Source organism: Callithrix jacchus, chromosome 6, assembly GCF_049354715.1.
Source record: "Callithrix jacchus isolate 240 chromosome 6, calJac240_pri, whole genome shotgun sequence".
Classification (NCBI taxonomy): Eukaryota; Metazoa; Chordata; class Mammalia; order Primates; family Cebidae; genus Callithrix; species Callithrix jacchus.
Window position 1 is genome coordinate 21,879,764 of NC_133507.1, and position 19,426 is coordinate 21,899,189.

Sequence of the window (19,426 nt, forward strand, 5' to 3'; positions counted from 1 at the left end):
CGAGTCCTCAAGTAAATCGCATCTCAGTTCGGATACTGGGCTAGGGAATGTGCTTGTGGTGAAACCATTGGTCCTGACTGTGTGACCTTGATGGAAGGTCTGGGCGTTTAAAACAAATATTTGGAGGCTATGGCTGCTGGCCCAAGGACTGTGGACCTGCATCTTGTTTGCTCATCCTCAGTCATTTTTTTCTTTCCTTTTTTTAAAAGACAAAACCTGAACTTAGAAACATCGAAGACAGTGCTTTTTCCAGAAGCGAAGCCACTACTTGTGCGACCCTGCACTGAGGATTCCGGCCTGCCCTAGACCATACCAGGAACCCCGCAGCTAGCCCGGAGGGGTCCGCACTGCGGGGAGAAAAGCAACAGCTCAGCTCCAAACCCAAAGGTTCCATCACCAGCCAATCGTTGCCCGGGGCTTCTCAAGAAAACCAGAAACGCCTACGGGCAGTGAATGCTGCTAAGGCCAGCCTATCCGCACGAAGGAGGCGGAAGGGGTGGGGTTGAAATTAGCCAATAGGATGAAAATAGTTGTTGTTGGGAGGGTGGAAGACGCCAGCTAGCGTGCGTGAGGCCGCTCCCGGATAGGGGCTGCAGGAAGCTCGTGGAGCCAATGGCCGCGGCGGGCGGGCGGTGGCGCGCGTGCGCGCTGGGCCCCGGGGCTGCGGGCGGGAGGCGGGGACGGTGGGGGAGGGGAGCGGGCTGGAGCGCGTCGGAGCTTCTGCCGCCGCAGCCGCCGCCGCCGCAGCGAAGAGGCCATGTTGTGTGGTGTGTGGGGCGGGGGGAGGAGGAGGAGGGAGTAAAGCCTAGAGAGGAGACGGGAGAGAGACACCACACACACACACGGCACAAGATGGCCGGAGAGGCAGCAGCACCCCGAGCTGTCAGGCGTTCTGCCGCGGCCGCGGCGTCCGCGGGCTGGCGGGGAACTGCGCCCGGACGGCCCGCAGGCCCGCGGGAATGGGGCGGCCGCGGCTGAGGCGAGACGGGCCGCGCGCGCCGGCATAAGAGCCCGCGGCAGAGGCACCCAGGGCGGCCGGGCCCACGACGTCGAAAGCGTCGCTGCGGCAGCAGCCTCGGAGGCTCCCCGGGGCCCCGGCGGCTGGACCTGGCGCGGACTGAAGCCTCGGGCGCGCGGTCCGGCCCGGGACTCGGGTTTGGGCGATCAGGAGGTGCCGGCGGCCGCGCTCGGACCCGGTGAGTGGCTCCCCGGCTTCTTTTATTGTCCTTTGTCCTTGGGAGGAAAAGCAAAATGTCCTTGAGCGCGCGAGCAGGAGGGGGCGGCGGGCCTGGCCTCGCCAGTCGGCTCTTCTCGCACGGCCCTTCCGCGATCGCCGGCCGGCTCTACCGGGCTGGATGCGCCTTGGTGCCCTGGGCCCGAGTCGAGGGGTCCCGGGGTAGGGGGCACGCGGGGCCCCGCTGCAGACCCCGCAGGCGGCAGGTGGGCGGGGGGCGGCCTCGTAGCCTCGACTGTATCCGCCGGGAAAGGGGCGGCGGGCGACTGCTGGCGAGAGCCTGAAGGGGATCGGGCGTGGAGAGCCCCTTTCTGTCCTGGTGAGTTATTTTGATATTTAGGGTAAAAAAAAAATCCCTTTCAGGTTCTCCAACGGAGGAGCTTTATAACCTCTTTCCGGTGAGGTGGGAACTCATCTTCATGATCGAATTTAAAAGAACAATGGAACCCTGACTACGTTTAAACAAAAATAAAACTTGTTTTTTTCCCTCCTATTGGGTGTTGGCTTTTAACTCTTTCAAAGCCGATTTTGAAACGGCTGCAGTGATACATGCGAAGGTACTTGCTGCTTATTAAACCTTTCTGACGTTAAGGTTGTCTTTGAAAAATGCAAGTTGGAGGAGTGCTTCTGGTATTTCAGAATTACGAAGACAAGTTTACTGTGTCGTCAAGGCTGTTTAATGGAAATAGATTTGATAATTACGGTGCTAGCCGATGACGTTTGGTTAATGTAGTTTATTTTACTGAATACGCTAAGACCGTTTGATCTCCTGATATTTAAATATGATTAAATAGACTGTTTGGTACTTTTTTAAAAGGTCACAAGGAGCCGTTATCTGTAACTTCTCACCTGAACGTTAGAACGTACTTGGGTCAATTCCTATTCTTTGAAACTTAAAGTTCGTAATTTTTTTATTTTTAAGAATATGTATTATCTCGAGCCACGGCCGAAAAACTTGCAAAAGAACATTGTGACACCAAATCTCTTCCTGAAGTTACTTTTTCGTAGTGTAAATATTAATAAAGTAGAACTGCTCTCGGTAATGGGCGATGAAGAGGAGCCATATTTGTTGCATTTGTTGCATGTATAAAAATTCAGATATGCTTAAAACGAAACAGTATTTTAAAAGTAACAGGTTTCACAAAATTTTGTAGAGTTCTCTGTATAATCTCTAATCTTAAAAAAAAATGTTTGAGGAGTAATTTTTAAGTTTAGTGGTTTGAAGAACAAACCAGAAGCGCACAAACCTTTGTGTATTTTAGAATATGTTTGTCTTCATTCTGCGGAGCTCTTGTGTTGTAAAGGTGGAGAAGAACTACGTAAAAATAGTGTTGGGTAGACTTACATGGTACATCTGAAAGCAGATACTGGTTTATTTGACCATATTTCTTAGGGCATTTTGCCAGTTAAATTATTTTATTTTTTGAGTAGCCTTCATATAATGGTGCATGTTACATCAGTTGCGCATATCTTGATTTTACAGAATCTGTTTTAAGTACCAAATTTGGTCTTTCAAATCAATGTTTCTGAAATTTTTGAACACTGAAAGTGGTTTTAAATGGATATTCTCAATGTAGTTCTTGAGAATCCTCTTTGAATTGTGAAATGCAAAATAATTGCTAGCAGTTTAACCTGAAAGATCTTTTTACATGGTAAATGGGGGAGGAGAAAGACAAACGAAAATGTCGAAGACACTGGTTTGAAATAGAGTCAAGGTCTGGATACCTTAAGTTTCAGAGTAGCTTTAAAGACAAAGCTAATATCCCACTTGGTAAGATCAGATAACTTGTGGTTTAAAATTTAAAGTAACCAGTGGCCATATTAACTTTACTAATTTCTCTTGGAGGAGCTAATTTTTAATTGCTCGTAATTGTAAAAGGTATTTCTAGATGGTAAGGGAGGTGTTAAGATGATCTGTCTTGAAGAATGGTAAACTTTTTCTTTGTGTTTGTTTATTGCCTGCCATAAAAACAGGGAAAGTTAAAATAAAAACAGGTTCATAATCTTAAATCAGTCCGAAAATTAGAATTTTCTCTATTTCTGTTTCATTTCAATGCATTAATCGTTAATATTGGTCAATACAGCCAAAAGATGAGGAAAACAAAGACTGATAGATACTAAGATAAGAAATAACTGCAACCATAAATGTACAGGTTGTGTGTGTCAATGAGCCGTCTCTTTAATTTACCCATAGATTTTTGTTTGTGGAATATTTTCTTGTTTTATCACACTGAACCGTTGGCTAAGAAATGTTTAAAAATCAATACATTAATATCATCTTTCTTTCTTTTAAAGGTGACTTAAGAGATTAAAATTCATTTGGTTGCTGATGATTCTGAACAGATAGAGTTCTTTTATTTGAGGTAAGACTGGGTTGATTTTTAATTGTTTTGACAAAAATTAGCTTATTAGGTTTTTGTTTTACTCTTTAATTTGCATTTCAATTAATGAATGAGTATCATTTGAAAAAATGGTGATTATGAATATGAGTAAACTATCTGAAATAATTTGACAAAGCCTTTAAGGCTTTTCACTGCAGGAAAGATTAAAAATATATGTGCATAGCCATTGTAACTTAATGTACCCTTTGAATAGTTTAAAATACTGAAGGCCCTTTTAAGCCTTTTTTTAATTTTGGAAACTAGGGAAGACTGATTAGATTTTGGGGAAAACCATGCACCAAAGATAGCTTTTTTTCTTTTTAACTCTATATCATGCAAACAATTTTAATCTTTTAAGTATTAAACAAATAAGCTTATTGGAGAATTTGAACTAGTTTGCTATTCATACTGATAGATTTTAGGGAGGGACATTTTAAAAATCAGGTTTTCAGCTTGATTTTAGTTCTATTTATCTGTAATTAAAAAGTTGAAAAACACTTATTTTTACTTGCTGTTGTTTGCTTCCTAAGTTCAGCATCTTGTTTGTTTTCACCAAAAGGTATGCGGTTTTGAAGACTGAGACATTGGAGTTTTATCCTTGAGGATAAAGGAAATCTTTGGGAAAGTCAGTAAAATAGCAAGTAAGTAAATGTTTTTACCCAACATCTGCAGTTGAATACGTTTAAGTATAAAAATATCACTAAAGTTTGTTAATGAGTCAAACTATGGAGTGTTTATCACTGAAAGGATGAGAAAACCATGAAATTGCTTTTCCTGACATCGAAACACTTCTGTTTCTATTAAGGCAGTCGATGCACATAATTTATATTGGAGCAGGAAGACATTTAGTACATTTAATAAAATGGTGCTTTAAAATTGTAGTTAAATCTGCAGTGGAGTCATCAGAATTATGTTTTTACAATCTGGTATTTACAATCAGCCATTTTTTTTTTTTAATGATACAGATCACATTTTAGAAGTGGTCTACAATTTTGCATTTGCTGACACCGTAGGATTCTTAAATACATTTCAAAAATTAAATAGACGCTTTCATATCTTAGTCATTTAATAGATATAAAATATCCTTTTTACTTGTTTTCATACAGGTCCAAAAATGAGTTGGTTTCTAGAAAATAAGAGCAATGCATCTAAAGAGTCATCTAATTTAAGTGATTAATAATTGCTTTTAAAGTATAAAAGATAGAAATACTTTTCACACACAATAGGTATTAGGCCCAGCATACTACGTATGTAATACTTGAAATCTTTTTGTTTTTTTATTGCTCACCTTCACACATATTCCTGATAAAAACACACTTGAAATCTTAAAACTAGATACGAGACTTAAAGAATGTCTACTGATATTTTTAAGAGAATATGCCTTTTTTATAAGTTAACATTGAATCTGAAAATTAATGTCGAGCTGTTCTTAGTGATTGACTAGCGGAAATATGTGGTATAATAATGGGTATCTTGGGAAATTTTAAGAATTGCCAAACGACCAGTTAATCATACTAAGGGCAAGTTTATCGTTGTCTTTAAAATTTATATGGAAAATAAAATACAGTATTTCAACGCATTGGTGTTGGCTTATTTCATTGATTGAAATAGGTGATAAGAGGAATATTTTTATTGCCTTTGCTTCAGCTTAACTTCTTAAATCCCTTTTTGCAGTTTGATCAAATTTGGGTGTATTACAGTGTGCAAAAGAAAACTAAATGTTTGACTTTTAACTATAGCATTTACAAGAACCGTTGAAACATCCTTCACTTCAGAACTTCTTTAACACAAATGCCAAGCTTAGGGTTTCCTCTGTACAGTTGGTATGATACTAAATTGGCATTCCTGTGGTTAGGCACCGTTATGGAAATTGAGAAATGGGTCTCTTATGTGAAGCATAATCTAAGTTTAAGCATAAATAGGCAATAAATTTATACTGGCCTATTGAAGGTATAATTTGATTCATAAAAAAGAACAGCTGGAAAGGGCTAGAAATGTGAAATCAAAGATCCACATATACTTAGATCTTTGTTAGTGTGTATATTTAGTGTTTTGATAGTTACTGCTTGAGCCAATCTTGTGTAATGAACATAATTGAATGGCACATAAGGGTAAATGTAAATTTAATTATCATAGGTAGTCAATATTAGATAAATAATAGTGGGTCATGCAGATAGGATATTAAATGATTATGTTAGAAAAGTACATTATTACACTGTTTTCTGCTTAAAAAGCAAAGTGATACTTATGTATTTGTTTTTACCTTAGCATTTGGGGGTAATTCTTGAATCATAAAAATCTCCTGATCAGCTTGGTGATTGAATTGGATTCATTAGTTATTCTGACAAAAACTATTTTAAAAATTACCTCACATGAATCTAGAAATGAATGGAGCCATGCTGTGTAGTTGATCACAAGACTTTTATGACATGACATTTATGGAATAGATAATATGAAATAGGTAATTTCAAATGTAAATTTTCTTTTAAACTTAACTAGTCATAGTTTTTTGATGATTTAAAAATTTGTACTATGGACAATCAATTTTACTTTTTATCCTCTTGAGAGTTGAGTGTGGAGTGGCATAAGGGTGAGAAAGATTTGAGGACATCTTTTTATCTTCTGCTTTAATCAGAGGTGGTGATAGAGTAGAAAATACAACTTACGTGTCGGCAATCAGGAGACCTACCTTCTAATGTAAATAAATAAGCCCTGCAGTCTGACATTTTATTCCTTTTGTACCTTTATCTCATAATTTTTCTGAAGGCTTTAGAGGTCCAGGCTCTTATCCTTCTCAAATTGTGGGGTGAAAATAATTGCTAAAGCACGCCTAATTCTCTTATAAAAACTTTTTGTAACTGATTTTGGAGAAGCAATTAAAGAATGATACTGTCTTTAAACAGTGTTTAGAATGCTTCGAATGCTTCAATAAAAACATTAAAAAAATTTTTTTCTAATGATGTAGTAAATGTATCTAATATAAAATTAAGTGTAGTTTTATGTAATATTTTTCACCTGATTATGATATAAACAAAAGGATTTATAGTTTGCACGCCTGATTTAATTTCCTTTACAAAATTTTTGTATGTCAAGATAAGTGTCTTTATTTTACCAGCTACCTCCTTTCAGATTGCATGCTTCAGTGCACTTTTATTTTCAAATTGGCTATTATTTTTTATATGTAATTAATCTTTACAATTTAAATTGAAGGCTATTTTGATTCTTATGTTACAAATATGTGACTTGATGGGTTATGTAACATTCAAGTAGTGTGTTTTCTATAACAGTATAATAAAGTTTTGATATATACCTTTTATATTGCTTGATAGGTCTGTATTTTAGAAACCATTCATTTTCCTTTTAAATTATTTCCCAGACAAGCAGTTATATCTTTAGTGTGTACTACAAAGTAGTCATAATCATTTTAGTTTAGATTATAAAGCTGTGTTTTAACTTTGAGGTTTGTGAATTATCTTAGACATATTAATGACTTTATAGTTCATGGTGCTCTCAGATTTTACTTTTAAATTAAAAAATTGCTCAGTTGCGGTAGCTCACGTCTGTAATCTTAGCACTCTGGGAGGTGAAGGCAGGTGGATCACCTGAGGTAAGGAGTTCGAGACCAGCCTGGCCAACATAGTGAAACCCCCATCTCTACTAAAAATACAAAAAGAAAAATTGGCTGGGAGTGGTGGCACATGCCTGTTGTCCCAGGTACTTGGGAGGCTGAGGCAGGAGAATTGCTTGAACCCAGGAGGCGGAGGTTGGAGTGAGCTGAGATCTTGACACTGCATCTCAGCATGGGTGACAGAGCATGACTCCGTCTCAGAAAAAAAAAAATTAAAAAATTGTTTTAAAAACCAAGTTTTCTAAGAAAAGCATAAATGACTAATAGGAGAATTGACTAAAGCTGTCCTCTTTAAAAGATCCGCAATCAAAATATGTACATTTTATCTGTAAGTTATTATTAAATCCGAAACTGCGATATTACAAAATAGTAAGGACAGGTGGGAATATGAACAAAATTATCAGCTTTCATAGTCTGCGTAAGCTGAATTTTGCTCCCTTCTCCCCTCTTTCCAAAGATGGCAAAGTACTATTTTAGACTTCATCAGTTTGGGTTAGTAATGATGCTATGAGAAATTACATTAGTATCAGTGGTTTTTGTGGTGATGCAAGTGAGATAACATTTTCTGTCTTTGGTGGCCTGAGAACCCAGAGCTACATGCTGGTTGTACAGGTAGATGACTGACTTATAAGCACATTATCAGAGCGGTGTGAGGGATTTCTCTTAGACTTTTTTTTTTTAACCAAGATTCCTTGAGTCAGTTCTACTCTTTGGGTTTACCTGGTTTCTTCACAAAACACTTTGTTACTTGTAAGGTCAGATTAAATTAGGAAGCTTAGAAATATGTTGCATTCCTTTTAAATTGCTTCATTTGTCAATTTCTTGGGAAGATAATTTAGCACCTAGTCATAGAGGAATTTTGAAGCAGATCTGTGCTATATTTTTTGATTATGATCTGTCAGAATGACGAAAGGAATTTAGATTTTGGAAGATAAACGGGGACTTGCTCTATAATTTGAAAATTAGCTCTAAAAAGCATTTGGATAGCACAGTTTTAACTTAAATCCTGAACTTTGTTGCCTTATAAAAACCTTAAATTGTTACATTTTTATTTTCTTTCTTTCTTTGTTTTCTTTTCTTTTTTTTTTTGAGACAGTCTCGCTGTGTCACCCCGGCTGGAGTGCAGTGGTGTGATCTCAGGTCACGGCAACCTCTGCCTCCTAGGTTCAAGTGATTCTTTTGCCTCAGCCTCCTGAGTAGCTGGGATTACAGCCTCACACCACCACTGCGCCCAGCTAAGTTTTGCATTTTTAGTAGAGCTGGGGTTTCATCATGTTGGCGAAGCTGGTCTCAGGCTCCTTACTTGAGGTGATCCACCCAGCTTGGCCACCCAAAGTGCTTGGAAGTGTGAGCCACTGTGCCCAGTCATTTTCATATTGAACTTTTAAATACGTTTTCTTTTTTTTTTTCTTTTGGCAGGGGTGATTATTGTAATCATACTTGTGAACAGGAGTGATTGAAAAAAGTATGTACCTGTATTCTGAAAGTTACTTGAGACATGGGAAAACACTGTTTTCCATGTTTAGTTATGAGGTATTTAACTAGTGGAAAATATGGATGTATTTTATTTCTTTATTTCTTACTTACTTATTGAGATGGAGTTTCGCTCTGTTGCCTAGGCTGGAGTGCAGTGGCACGATCTCGGCTCACTGCAGCCTCCATCTCCCAGGTTCAAGTGATCCTTCTGTCTCAGCCTTCCCTAGGAGCTGGGATTACAGGCACGCACCACCACGCCTGGCTAATTTTTGTATTTTTAGTAGAGTTGGGGTTTTGCCATGTTGGCCAGGCTGGTGTCTAATTCTTGACCTCAGGTGATCCACCAGCCTCAGCTTCCCAGAGGGCTGGGATTACAGGCGTGAGCCACCATGCCTGGCTATTTATTTATTTTTTGCGAAGGAGTCTCACTCTGTCACCCAGGCTGAAGTGCAGTGATGCGATCTCCGCTCACTGCAACCTCTGCTTCCTGGGTTCAAGCGATTTCCGGCTAATTTTTGTATTTTTAGTAGACACAGTTTGACCATGTTGGCCAGTCTGATCTCAAAGTCCTGACCTCAAGTGATCTGCTTGCCTCAGCCACCCAGAGTGCTGGCATTATAGGCATGAGCCACTGGGCCTGGCTGGATACATTTTTATTATCAAGTATGTATTTTAGGAAGGATTCATGTTGGTTTAGTTGAGTAGATTGGTATAATTAGTAGTAGTTTGAAATGATGCCTATGGTTTTCTAACATTTTGTCTTAGGGTTGATTAAAAGACATAATAATGTGATATCATATGGTAATATTAAGAAATGAGAAAGTTCCCTTACAGGTGGGCAATGTAAGCTTTCCCTTAGAAGGATTGAAAGTAAATAGATGTAAGACTAGAAACAATTTTGTACTGTAGGAGTGATGTTGCCTCTGTTAAATAACTAGTTTCAACCCTAGGTTGCCCATCAGATCCACCTGGGGAGGCCAATATTTACCTACTTTTTTAGCGTTCTTACGTTTGTGATTGTAGTAATATATTCCACAGAGGAGGCTCCTGTACAGCCAAATTTGTGATACTGAAGAGCTTATATTATATGTTTTGTGCTTGGACTATATTGTTAGTAAATACATACATGATTTGGTCTACTGGTGCATGATCCTTGCAGGATGTTGACATTTTGGTATAAATCATGGTACTTAATAATCTGCGTTTGTTTTTTATGTATAAAATTCTTTGTGTCCTCTGCAGAAATATGAACCTCATACTGAATGAACTCTAAAGGCCCCATACAATGACGTAGACATTGGTGGAAGCATTTAGTAAGTATTACTCAATTTGTATCTTTAATGTGTTTAAAAATTTTAAATACTACTTTGGAAATTTTGAAAAGTCTCAAGACAATTATAAATAGGAGGATTTAGTGAAGCTCAACACAGTACAAGAAAATCAACATGGTTAGATATGTTTAAAGTTTATTAGTAAAATTTTGCTTATTAACTTACTCCAATCTATTAATTTTCTGTTTTCTTCACTTAGGCAAGTTAAAATGGAAACAACCCACATTTGATGAACATATTTTCTAACACTGTTATTTATAAACGTGGATGTTGATAAATTCCCCTTTGTGTTTGTAAATAAAGTTTTATTGCAACACAGCTATGCTCTCTGATTTAGATATTGTTTGCAGCTACTTTCTCAGTATAGCAGCAGCAAGCAGAGGAGTTGTACTGAATGGCCACAAAGCCTAAAATATTTACTTCTTATCCGTAGGGAAAGTTTACCCTAGGTTCTACAGCTATTCCTTTTGTCTGTGTTGCCTTAACCTGAATAGAACTCAGAAGCCCTTGGGTTCTCTTTTGGTAATAGAACATGCTTTTTAATGATTTCCAATATTATAATTACTTCTAATAAGTTAATTAATTTTGAAGTTACTTAAACTTGAAAGCCCAAGAAAAAGTTGTTTGGCGTGAATTGACCCCGAAGTTATGCTTTGATGTTAGAACACATGGTTACCACCTCTGGAATGGTTTTTCTCTTTTTCTTTTTTTTTTTTTTGAGACAGTGTCTCCTATTGCCCAGGCTCTGGAGTGCAATGGTGTGATTGTGGCTCACTGCAACCTCTACCTCCTGGGTTCAAGTGATTCTCCTGCCTCAGCCTCCCGAGTACCTGGGATTATAGGCATGCACCACCAAGCATGGCTAATTTTGTATTTTTTGTAGAGATGGGGTTTCTCCATGTTGGTCAGGGTGGTCTTGAACTCCCGACCTCAGGTGATCAGCCCGCCTTGGCCTCCCAAAGTGCTGGGATTAGAGGCATGAGCCACTGTGCCTGGTCTGGAATAGTTTTTTTTTTTTTGAATAGTTTTTCTAACTGACAACCTGAAAAATAGTGGGAGAGAGTTGATGGGATGGTTGTATAAATGAATTCTGGTGAATTCTGAATATTATTTTAAAAATTATTTTATTATTACTTTTTTGATATGGAGTCCCACTCGCTGGAGTGCAATCTCAGCTTATCGCAGCCTCCACCTCCCGGGCTCAAGCACTTCTGCCTCAGCCTCCCGTGTGGTTAAGATTACAGGCGTGCACCACCATGTCCGGCTAATTTTGTAATTTTAGTAGAGAAGGGGTTGCACCATGTTTGCCAGGCTGGTCTTGCACTCCTGACCTCAGGTGATCCACCCGCTTCTGCCTCCCAGAGTGCTAGGATTACAGGCATGAGGTACTGTCCCCGGCATACTAGCTACTTCAGAAAAATAATTAAAAAAAAAAAAAATCACATTTGGGAATCTAGGTTTTAGGTGATAATTTTTACCTATGGCTACTTTAGCTTGCATTGTATAAATGGCTGCTAGGGCCTGCAAAATAGATTTTATTTTTGTGGGGGTTAAGGTTCGTTTTTTGATAGGGGATGATGAAAGAGATGAAAACTTTATGATATAGTGCAGTTAATGGCTGTGGTCATGTTAAAGAGACTAATTGCCTGGCATATAGTAGATGCTCAATAAATACTTAGTTTATAAATAGGGCTTCTGTTAAACATTGTTTATCAGCTAGTGGTTTGCGTTTAATTTAAAAACAGTGACATTCACTATTAAAACAAGTTTTAATGAATTAAATACTAAATTTTAGGTATGCCTGAAAGGCAAAGTTTTGACTAAGTAAAAATTAAAAGTGACAAGATTTTATTATTTCTCTGCAATTCTCAATCTCTTAGCTTGTATGTATAATCAAGCTTTAAGCCAGTGGGGACAGTATAGAGTATTTGATTTGATTGTAAATCTTAAATAAGATGGCTTCCTTTCTTAGTTGTCATAATTGGCCTTCATTTTACAGTTTTTATGCCCATCTTAAGACCCAGAGTCGCTAATATATATTCTAATGAAGATTCCAGCTATCTTTTGGTAATAAGACAACATATGTGAATTTACTTCTCAGGGCTTTGTTTCTTTTTTTTCTTTCTGAAATGGAGTTTCACTCTTGTTGCCCAGGCTGGAGTGCAATGGTGCAATCTCGCCTCACTGTAACCTCCACCTCCCGGGTTCAAGTGATTCTCTTGCCTCAGCCTCCGGAGTAGCTAGGATTACAGACATGTGCCACCATGCCCAGCTAATTTTTGTATTTTTGGTAGATGGAGTTTAACCATATTGGCCCCGCTGGTCTCGAACTTGTGACCTCAGGTGATCTGCCTGCCTTGGCCTCCCAAAGTACTGGGATTACAGGCGTGTGAGCTGCTGCAACCGGCCTCTCAAGGGCTTTCTTATATAAATATTTTCACTTTTGAAGACAGTAGACAAATAAGATTGAAATAAAGTTGTAAGCACCAAGAATGTTCATTACATGATGAGAAGGATGAATTTTTGCTCTAGGTAATTTTGCACCTTTTTGTCTCATTGGCTTTGAAATAAACTTAAGTTTTAAAATAATCTGTTACTTAATAATAGTGGCTTTAAGATAGCCATCCATTAAGACAATTAAGAATCATTAATTATTTCTTTTTCCTTACACTACTCTCTGCCCCTCACCATTTTTTTTTTTTTTTTTTGGCTATTAAAAATGGGAAAATTTGCTGAGAAGTAGAGAAAAAGAGATGGTTTATTTTAGGGGAGTCCTCCTAAACTGAATCCAGATGGTGAATCACTTACCTTTGTATCCACCAACAATGTATTTCATGATGTCTCTGTTTTTGGAACAAGTTTACTACAGTAGAATTTGAAAAGAATACCTTAGTTGGGTGCGGAAGCATGTATGTGCTTGTGGTCTCAGCTGCTGGGAAAGCTGAAGTGAGAGGATATCTTCCACCCAGGAGTTTGAAACCAGCCTGGAGAACATAGTGAGACTCCCATCTTAAAAAAAATTTTAAAATACAGTGAAGAGAAGTCCTCCATGTTCAACTTTATGTTCTTCTGAATGTATGATATGCAGGAATTTTAGGAGGTAGTAGTTACTCATTGAAGCCTTGTTGCCATTGAAGTTTTGACCTTTGCTGTGGGAATGGTACTCTTAGAACAAGCCCATTATCTTAAAATGGGCGTATAAAGTAGTGAATATCAAAGTGGAAAAATTTTCTTAACCATTTTTATTAGAAGCTTGAAGCTTAAATGTGAAATACAGAAAAGATCTAGGTTTATCTGACTATGGAATTCTAGATCAAAATAGCATCTCTTCAGTGTCTGCAGTCATTCACAAGTTATTGGAAAGGAATGTGTAGAGTGCTTTGATAGCTAAACCCTAACCAGTTTTCTGTAGGATCTGGATTTTATTTTAATGTAAGACCCCATGATCCTATAGTCTTCGGAGATACTCTTATTAATGATATATAAATGAACTTTGATTCTGCAAGATCAGTTTGTAGGTCTCAAAGTACTTCGGTTATTGTAGTATATAAGAGATAGCTGACTGAGATCTTTCTATATGTCAGTTCATCTAAGTCCTATAAAAGCACTTAATTCTCTCCACAGCCACAAAAGGTAGGTACTATTTTTATTTAACAAATGAAGAACTGTGGATTTTGTTTCTACGAAAATTTCCAGGCTCACAGAACTAAGCCTGATTTTTAAAATTTTTTTAGCATAACTTTGCTTATTTGCAAATGCAGTTGTTAGAAGAATTTGGGTTCTATGAAGATAAAGGGATTACTCCTAAATCTCTGATGCTTGACTGAGCACTTTCTTTATTAACAAAATTCTCACTTTTGGCTTTGGATTGGCTTTGCAGGAGTACAGATTGATCATAGCTTTTTTAATGTCCTGAGAGTGAAGTTTTCTCATAGCATTTTTTTCTTTACTTTTTTTACTATCTGTAAAGATGTGACTGGTTGTGAGAGCTTCATAAATATGATCTAACTTTTGCTGTTGTCTTGTAAACCAATATATTTTATTGAGTAATTTTTGAAATGATATATTCATAATGTCTTTATGGTTTCTTTTGATTTTTTTTCAATTAATGATTTTAGAAGGAAATATGGATAAATTCTCTGTCCTGTGTCAGAAAAACATAAAATTTGAGTTTATTATTTAGGTACCAAGTTGAATAAATTGTACCTATAGATATTGAAACATGACTATAATTTGATATTAATGCATTCTTAGTATCATTGTTCATCATAATAGTATTTACATCACCAAGTTCATTTAGAGCTTGAACATTGGAACAGTAGAAATTGAGAAGAAATTGGTTTATAATTAACTCTTTGACAGCAAATGATGTTTTTACTTTTATACTTCTCTATAGACGTACATGTTCTTTAATTTTAAGGAATGAACCAAGTCAGTTATAAGATAGTTTACAGAGATCAAGAATGAATTGAGTAATTTAGTTTTCTTTTTAATGCTGGGGAGAAATGAGCAAAATCAAGGAGAAATACCTTGCTTTTGCTATTTATTACTGATGCTGTGACACTCCTTTAATCAATTGTTTTTTTCATATGGATGGCAGTATCTCAGTTAAACAAATAGTTAAAGTAGATTTTTCTATTGTGTATACCAAACACTATATCCTAATTATTGCCAACGAAATAAGAAAAGTACCTACTGAGCTAAAATGCCCTTCTGTTTATTTACCTCCAATTCAGTCACCCTTGACTATATCTCCACAAATTCTGTTGGAGAGCTGGAGAATTTATAGAGAAGGCCAGGGTTTAAATCTTATTTTTTAAAGTTATGTTTGATCATGATGAATCTGGATCATTTATTTAATGGTAAAATCATCTGACTTCTCACTTCTCCCTTCAGTTCAAATTATTTAAGTAATGGATTTATTTTTCTATGAGGGACATTTGGTATTTTGGTAATGAGAGTGTATTATTTTAGTTGCATATAATTTGAAAAATGATAGCATTTTATGGCAAATATCAAGTAAGCCAGGCAGATAGATAGCTTGCATTTTTTATCATTTTTTTTTTTTGGGGGGGGTAGATACATATTTTCTGTGTTCTCAGATATGTTGGTAAAGATGTTGTCATCTGTAGTGGCCATCTTTGTTATCTAAACAAAATTAACATCTGTTGGACTAAAAAACTATGCTATGATCGACTGCTTTGTGTGTTTTTTTAAAAATCCCTTAAGATTCTCTTCTATAATTAGTTTTCTTTGAAGAAGCTTGGAAAGTTTTCTGCATTGAGATTTAAAATCCACAGTGTTTCTGTAATTTAACTTTCCAGGAATTTTGAATTTTAATTTTTGTTTTTACTTTTTATGTACAAAGTATGATGTTAGTGTTAAATATTAAAAATCTGACTCTTCACTGAGACTTTTTTATAGATACAAATGTATCTGTGGTAGTACAAGGACTTTGTTACTTTGGTGTGTAGTCTTATCATTGAGGAGTTGTGTGTGTGTTTTGCATACAACTAATACACAGTTTCATAGTTGAAAGCTGTTACAAAATTAAAGTTTTATGTATGGTAGGATATCTTCAAGGTGGGTGGATGTTTTCTGTTTAAAAGATTAAGATTCCAATAGCATTTTTTTCTTTTAATTTTTTCATCAAGCACCCAATCAGCTTGAAGAGTTTCAAATGGACCCTACCACTGAGAAATCAAGATGGCAGTCTACTATGGGGAATTGAGGAAACTGGATTAAATCAAGAGTCCTGTGATAATATACAACCAAGACACAGGGTTCTTTTAATATGGATTCCATGCAGTGAATGAAGACATAGGTTTCTTACCCAACACAAATGGACAGTGGATTTGACTTTCTAAAGACTTTTTTGTGGACAGTTTCACATTTGGAGAAGAAAGATGGCACACTAACACAGATAATAGTTTTTAATGCCTGGAATTTTTTGCAGTTTGATTTGTATGAGTACGAGCTCTTGTAATGTTAACTTTAATAAAATTTATAACACTTTAAAATTTCTCAGTTTGGGGTTTTTTTTTTAAAGTGGAAGTTTCATTAAATGTTTAGTTATTATTTTAGTAACACTTTGACATTTACAGTTGCCCAGTAGTAAAGAGTACTGAATAAAGCTGGTAAATTGGAAATGGTGTAATAGAAAATATTTTACTTGGTTTATGAAGATGTATCGTTTTTGTCAAAGTTGTGCTCTTAGATAGTCATTTGGTTTAAATACTGTTTGGTTTGTGCTTTCATGAAACCCCTTTCAAAATAACTTAATGGGCAATAATAGAATCTGATTTTAATCTGCCACAAGATTTTAATGAACTTTTGAAACAAACTGCTTGTTGCCCCAAAATTCAGGATGAGTGATACACATACACTTCTGAACTATTTGTATTGATTGAAATGGTGTCTTAAGCTTTTTAATATTATAAATAAAACATCTTGCTATAGAATATTCATCTGAATATTTAAATGGATGTCTCCTATTGTCTTACTATTAGAGGAAGAAGGGTTGGATTTATGAGTTAGGGTCCTTGGAGTATTCACAATTTTTAAAAGTTGAAATAATGTATGTGTGTAATCCATTTTATATAAATTTGAAATAGGGTTGATGTATTGTCTTTATTTTGTACAGTTGGGAATTTAGAATAAATGCACCATGTCATAGATTACTTATGTTTGAATTTTAAATGCCAGGTTTTCATTTATTACTAATCAACTGATAGGAGTTTCGGTAACTGCTGCAAAGGTGGTAGGCATTATTTTCATAGACAAAATGAATTGTTGATTCTGTTTTCCCATTTTACATGAGAACAAGAAATAGTTTAGGTTAAGTTGTTTTGTGTTAATATCGTGATTCATGTCCAATACTGCAGCATACACATCTGTGGTCAGTATATGTGCACCCTTTGTTATTGACTGATTTGAGGTGGTTGGTCTTCGTTAAATTCAAAAGTGGAATTTTGGATTTTGATCTTGGTACAGAATTTATCTTTGTATAGAAAGTATGGAATTGAAACAGTTTGGATTAAGGATTTTATCTAGATTGGATGTTGTTTTTGTTGTGATTCAAAGTGGATTTCTTCAGTGAGGGAGGGACATGGTTCTGGCAGATTATGTTGAATAAGCAAAGTTGATTGGATTTTATTTGGGTGTGAAGATGCTTGTTTGCATGGAGTGGTTGGTGAGAATATTGCTTTCGGAATTAGTAATAATTTTGTTTCTGCAGATCTCATGGTTTTGATATTTGGGAGAATTTGCTTTGTGACATTACTTTGATAATTTGCCATCAGCTATGTCCTATTGCTGTTAACTTACCATTGTTGAAATGGGTATAAACTTAGAATTTGATTTGAAATATAAGGAAAGTGTGGGGATATGTGTTTTCTGTTGGATTTGGAGGTGGGGTTTTTCAGGTTACTGATTTAAAGGTGATCATGGTTGGCCCATATTCTTGAATTTAAAGAACTTTGTTTCGCCTGAATCCGTGTGGGAAGTAAATACATTGTGATTATGAGAAGTCTCTTTGGTGGGGGGAGGAGTGTAATGTTTTCAAGGTTATGCAATGGATTAAATAATTTTGTGAAAATACAAAGAAAAATGGATATTCTCGAATAAAATTTGGTTTCATTAACTTTTGCTCTGATGCAACCAAACACTAGGGAGGCGCTCTTGAGTTGTAAAAATTACCCCTTTCTTCCAGTTGGGATGGAAAATTCCCCTTTCAATTTTGTCTTTAGATGATTTTTAGGCATCATAAAGAAGGAAAAACTTGAATTTAGTTTATGGAATTAAGGTATTACTTTTATTTAGAAACCATTTTACCCATTGGGGGGTTAATTTTTAAAAAGATTAGTATTTAAGCTGATCTTTAGATTCTCTAAGAATTATCCCTTTTTCAAAATGGCTTGATAAAACACCACTTCCTGTCCAGGGAGGAAGTTATTTTAGCTCAAGGACTGAAATATTTAGCAGATCTTTAGACAAAAGGAACAAATTACATTTCTCTCTGGCTTAAAAAGGGTGCTTGAGCCAGAGGGGGTTAAGAAGCCCTTCCCCCTCCCCCTATTGGGGTGGTCTGGAGGGGCTGGGAGGTGTGGGGGTGGGGGTCCTTAGGCTCCCTGGGATGGAGTATCTCTCTCTCTCTTTTTTTTTTTTTTGGTGGAGATGAAGGGGTGGGTCTATGGTACATCACCTGAGTTGTGGGGTAAATGTAGAGAGTGTCAATCAAAGGCAGAGCTCTCAGAGCTGGGAAGGAGGCTCTAGATGGCGGCTGTGCCTTAGAGAGAGCGCGCTCTGCTCCCTGCCTTTGCCTCACTTTACGCAACTTTCCCTAACTTTCGGGCAGCCTCAGGGGGCCCCCGCAGCCCCCTGGCTTTCCTAGTGACTTACTGGGGTCGATTCGAACCTTTTTTTGGGAGAAAAGCAGCTTTTAGGAGCTTTCTTTTCGTGCCTTGTTGGAAAGAAGCAGCCGTACTGAGAGCCCAGGTCGTTGTTTTTTCCAGCTTAGAAGCCATGGCGCACCTCCATTTTTGTGCGCTCTCCTAATGAGGTTTTTTTTCTTTCGGACCCGTTTTAGTATTAATTATTGCTTTATTTTTTTGACCAGTTCACATATTTGAGGGTCATTTTATTTAATTTTTGTTTTTTTAACGGAAGATTTTGCCTTTATTTTTAATTATTTGGGATCTGATATTTTTCTACTAGTAGGACTCTTGCTTTGGACATACTACATGGATCAGGTAAGTTCACGATCATTGGTGATAATTTTAAAGATTTATTTGTTAAAGTTTGCTTTGTATTCTGTAAATATGAGAAATTCTTGGATGACGCAATAAGATACAGAGATTGTTATTTGTATCTAGTGTGCTACTTTGAGAAACTTTCCTTATTGATAGTGATGCTTCCACTGTTCGGTATATCCTGTTGTTTTTCTTTTAAGGAAAAAATAGAAATATTTTGTTTTTTGGTGCTTACCGTTGTTGTATTATAACAATATCGTTAACATCGTCAGGACTTTGTTCCTGATAATAAAAAGCATCGATAGAAGCCGGGACCTTACCTTTCTTTCAACTTTTGACAGTAAATACCTGGGCACAGGACTTCAAAGCAAACACAGATTCCCCCTCCCCCTTAATATTTAAGAATTAAAAGATGATGAGAAATAAGGACAAAAGCCAAGAGGAGGACAGTTCGCTACACAGCAATGCATCGAGGTATGAGCTATCAACTTTCTTCCTTTTTGTCTCTTTTTGGGGGGGAAACCTCAGCTTACAATTGTTTACCTTGACAGACATGGATTGGTGTCTGTTTTATTGTAAGTGTTTTTCTAATTTGGATTCGTTTTTTAAAGCATGACCTTGAGATT

General features: G+C 37.0%; 2 protein-coding genes across 42 annotated transcripts in view; both read left to right on the top strand.

Annotated features, from left to right (window-relative positions):
• Positions 1 to 16,070, top strand: part of LOC128932329 (uncharacterized) — a 154,297-nt gene extending 138,227 nt beyond the window's left edge. For 29 of the 38 annotated variants that reach the window (XR_013518734.1, XR_013518725.1, XR_013518723.1 and 26 more), the window contains 5 exons: positions 210 to 1,196; positions 3,530 to 3,597; positions 4,175 to 4,256; positions 9,962 to 10,032; positions 15,705 to 16,070. The gene's annotated coding sequence lies outside the window, so the exon portion shown is untranslated. Of the gene's footprint in view, positions 1 to 209; positions 1,197 to 1,299; positions 1,554 to 1,597; positions 1,792 to 3,529; positions 3,598 to 4,174; positions 8,709 to 9,961; positions 10,033 to 10,249; positions 10,369 to 15,704 lie in introns of those variants that run through there. The other 9 variants (XR_013518754.1, XR_013518755.1, XR_013518757.1 and 6 more) reach the window with 7 other exon arrangements.
• A 2,232-nt stretch (positions 16,071 to 18,302) lies between these two features.
• CHD2 (chromodomain helicase DNA binding protein 2) overlaps positions 18,303 to 19,426 on the top strand; it is a 166,416-nt gene continuing 165,292 nt past the window's right edge. For all 4 annotated transcript variants that reach the window (XM_078326852.1, XM_078326854.1, XM_078326855.1 and 1 more), the window contains exons 1-2: positions 18,303 to 18,800; positions 19,142 to 19,274. In XM_078326852.1, the coding sequence (XP_078182978.1) occupies positions 19,213 to 19,274 (62 nt within the window). In that variant the 5' untranslated portion in view covers positions 18,303 to 18,800; positions 19,142 to 19,212. The remainder of the gene's footprint in view (positions 18,801 to 19,141; positions 19,275 to 19,426) is intronic.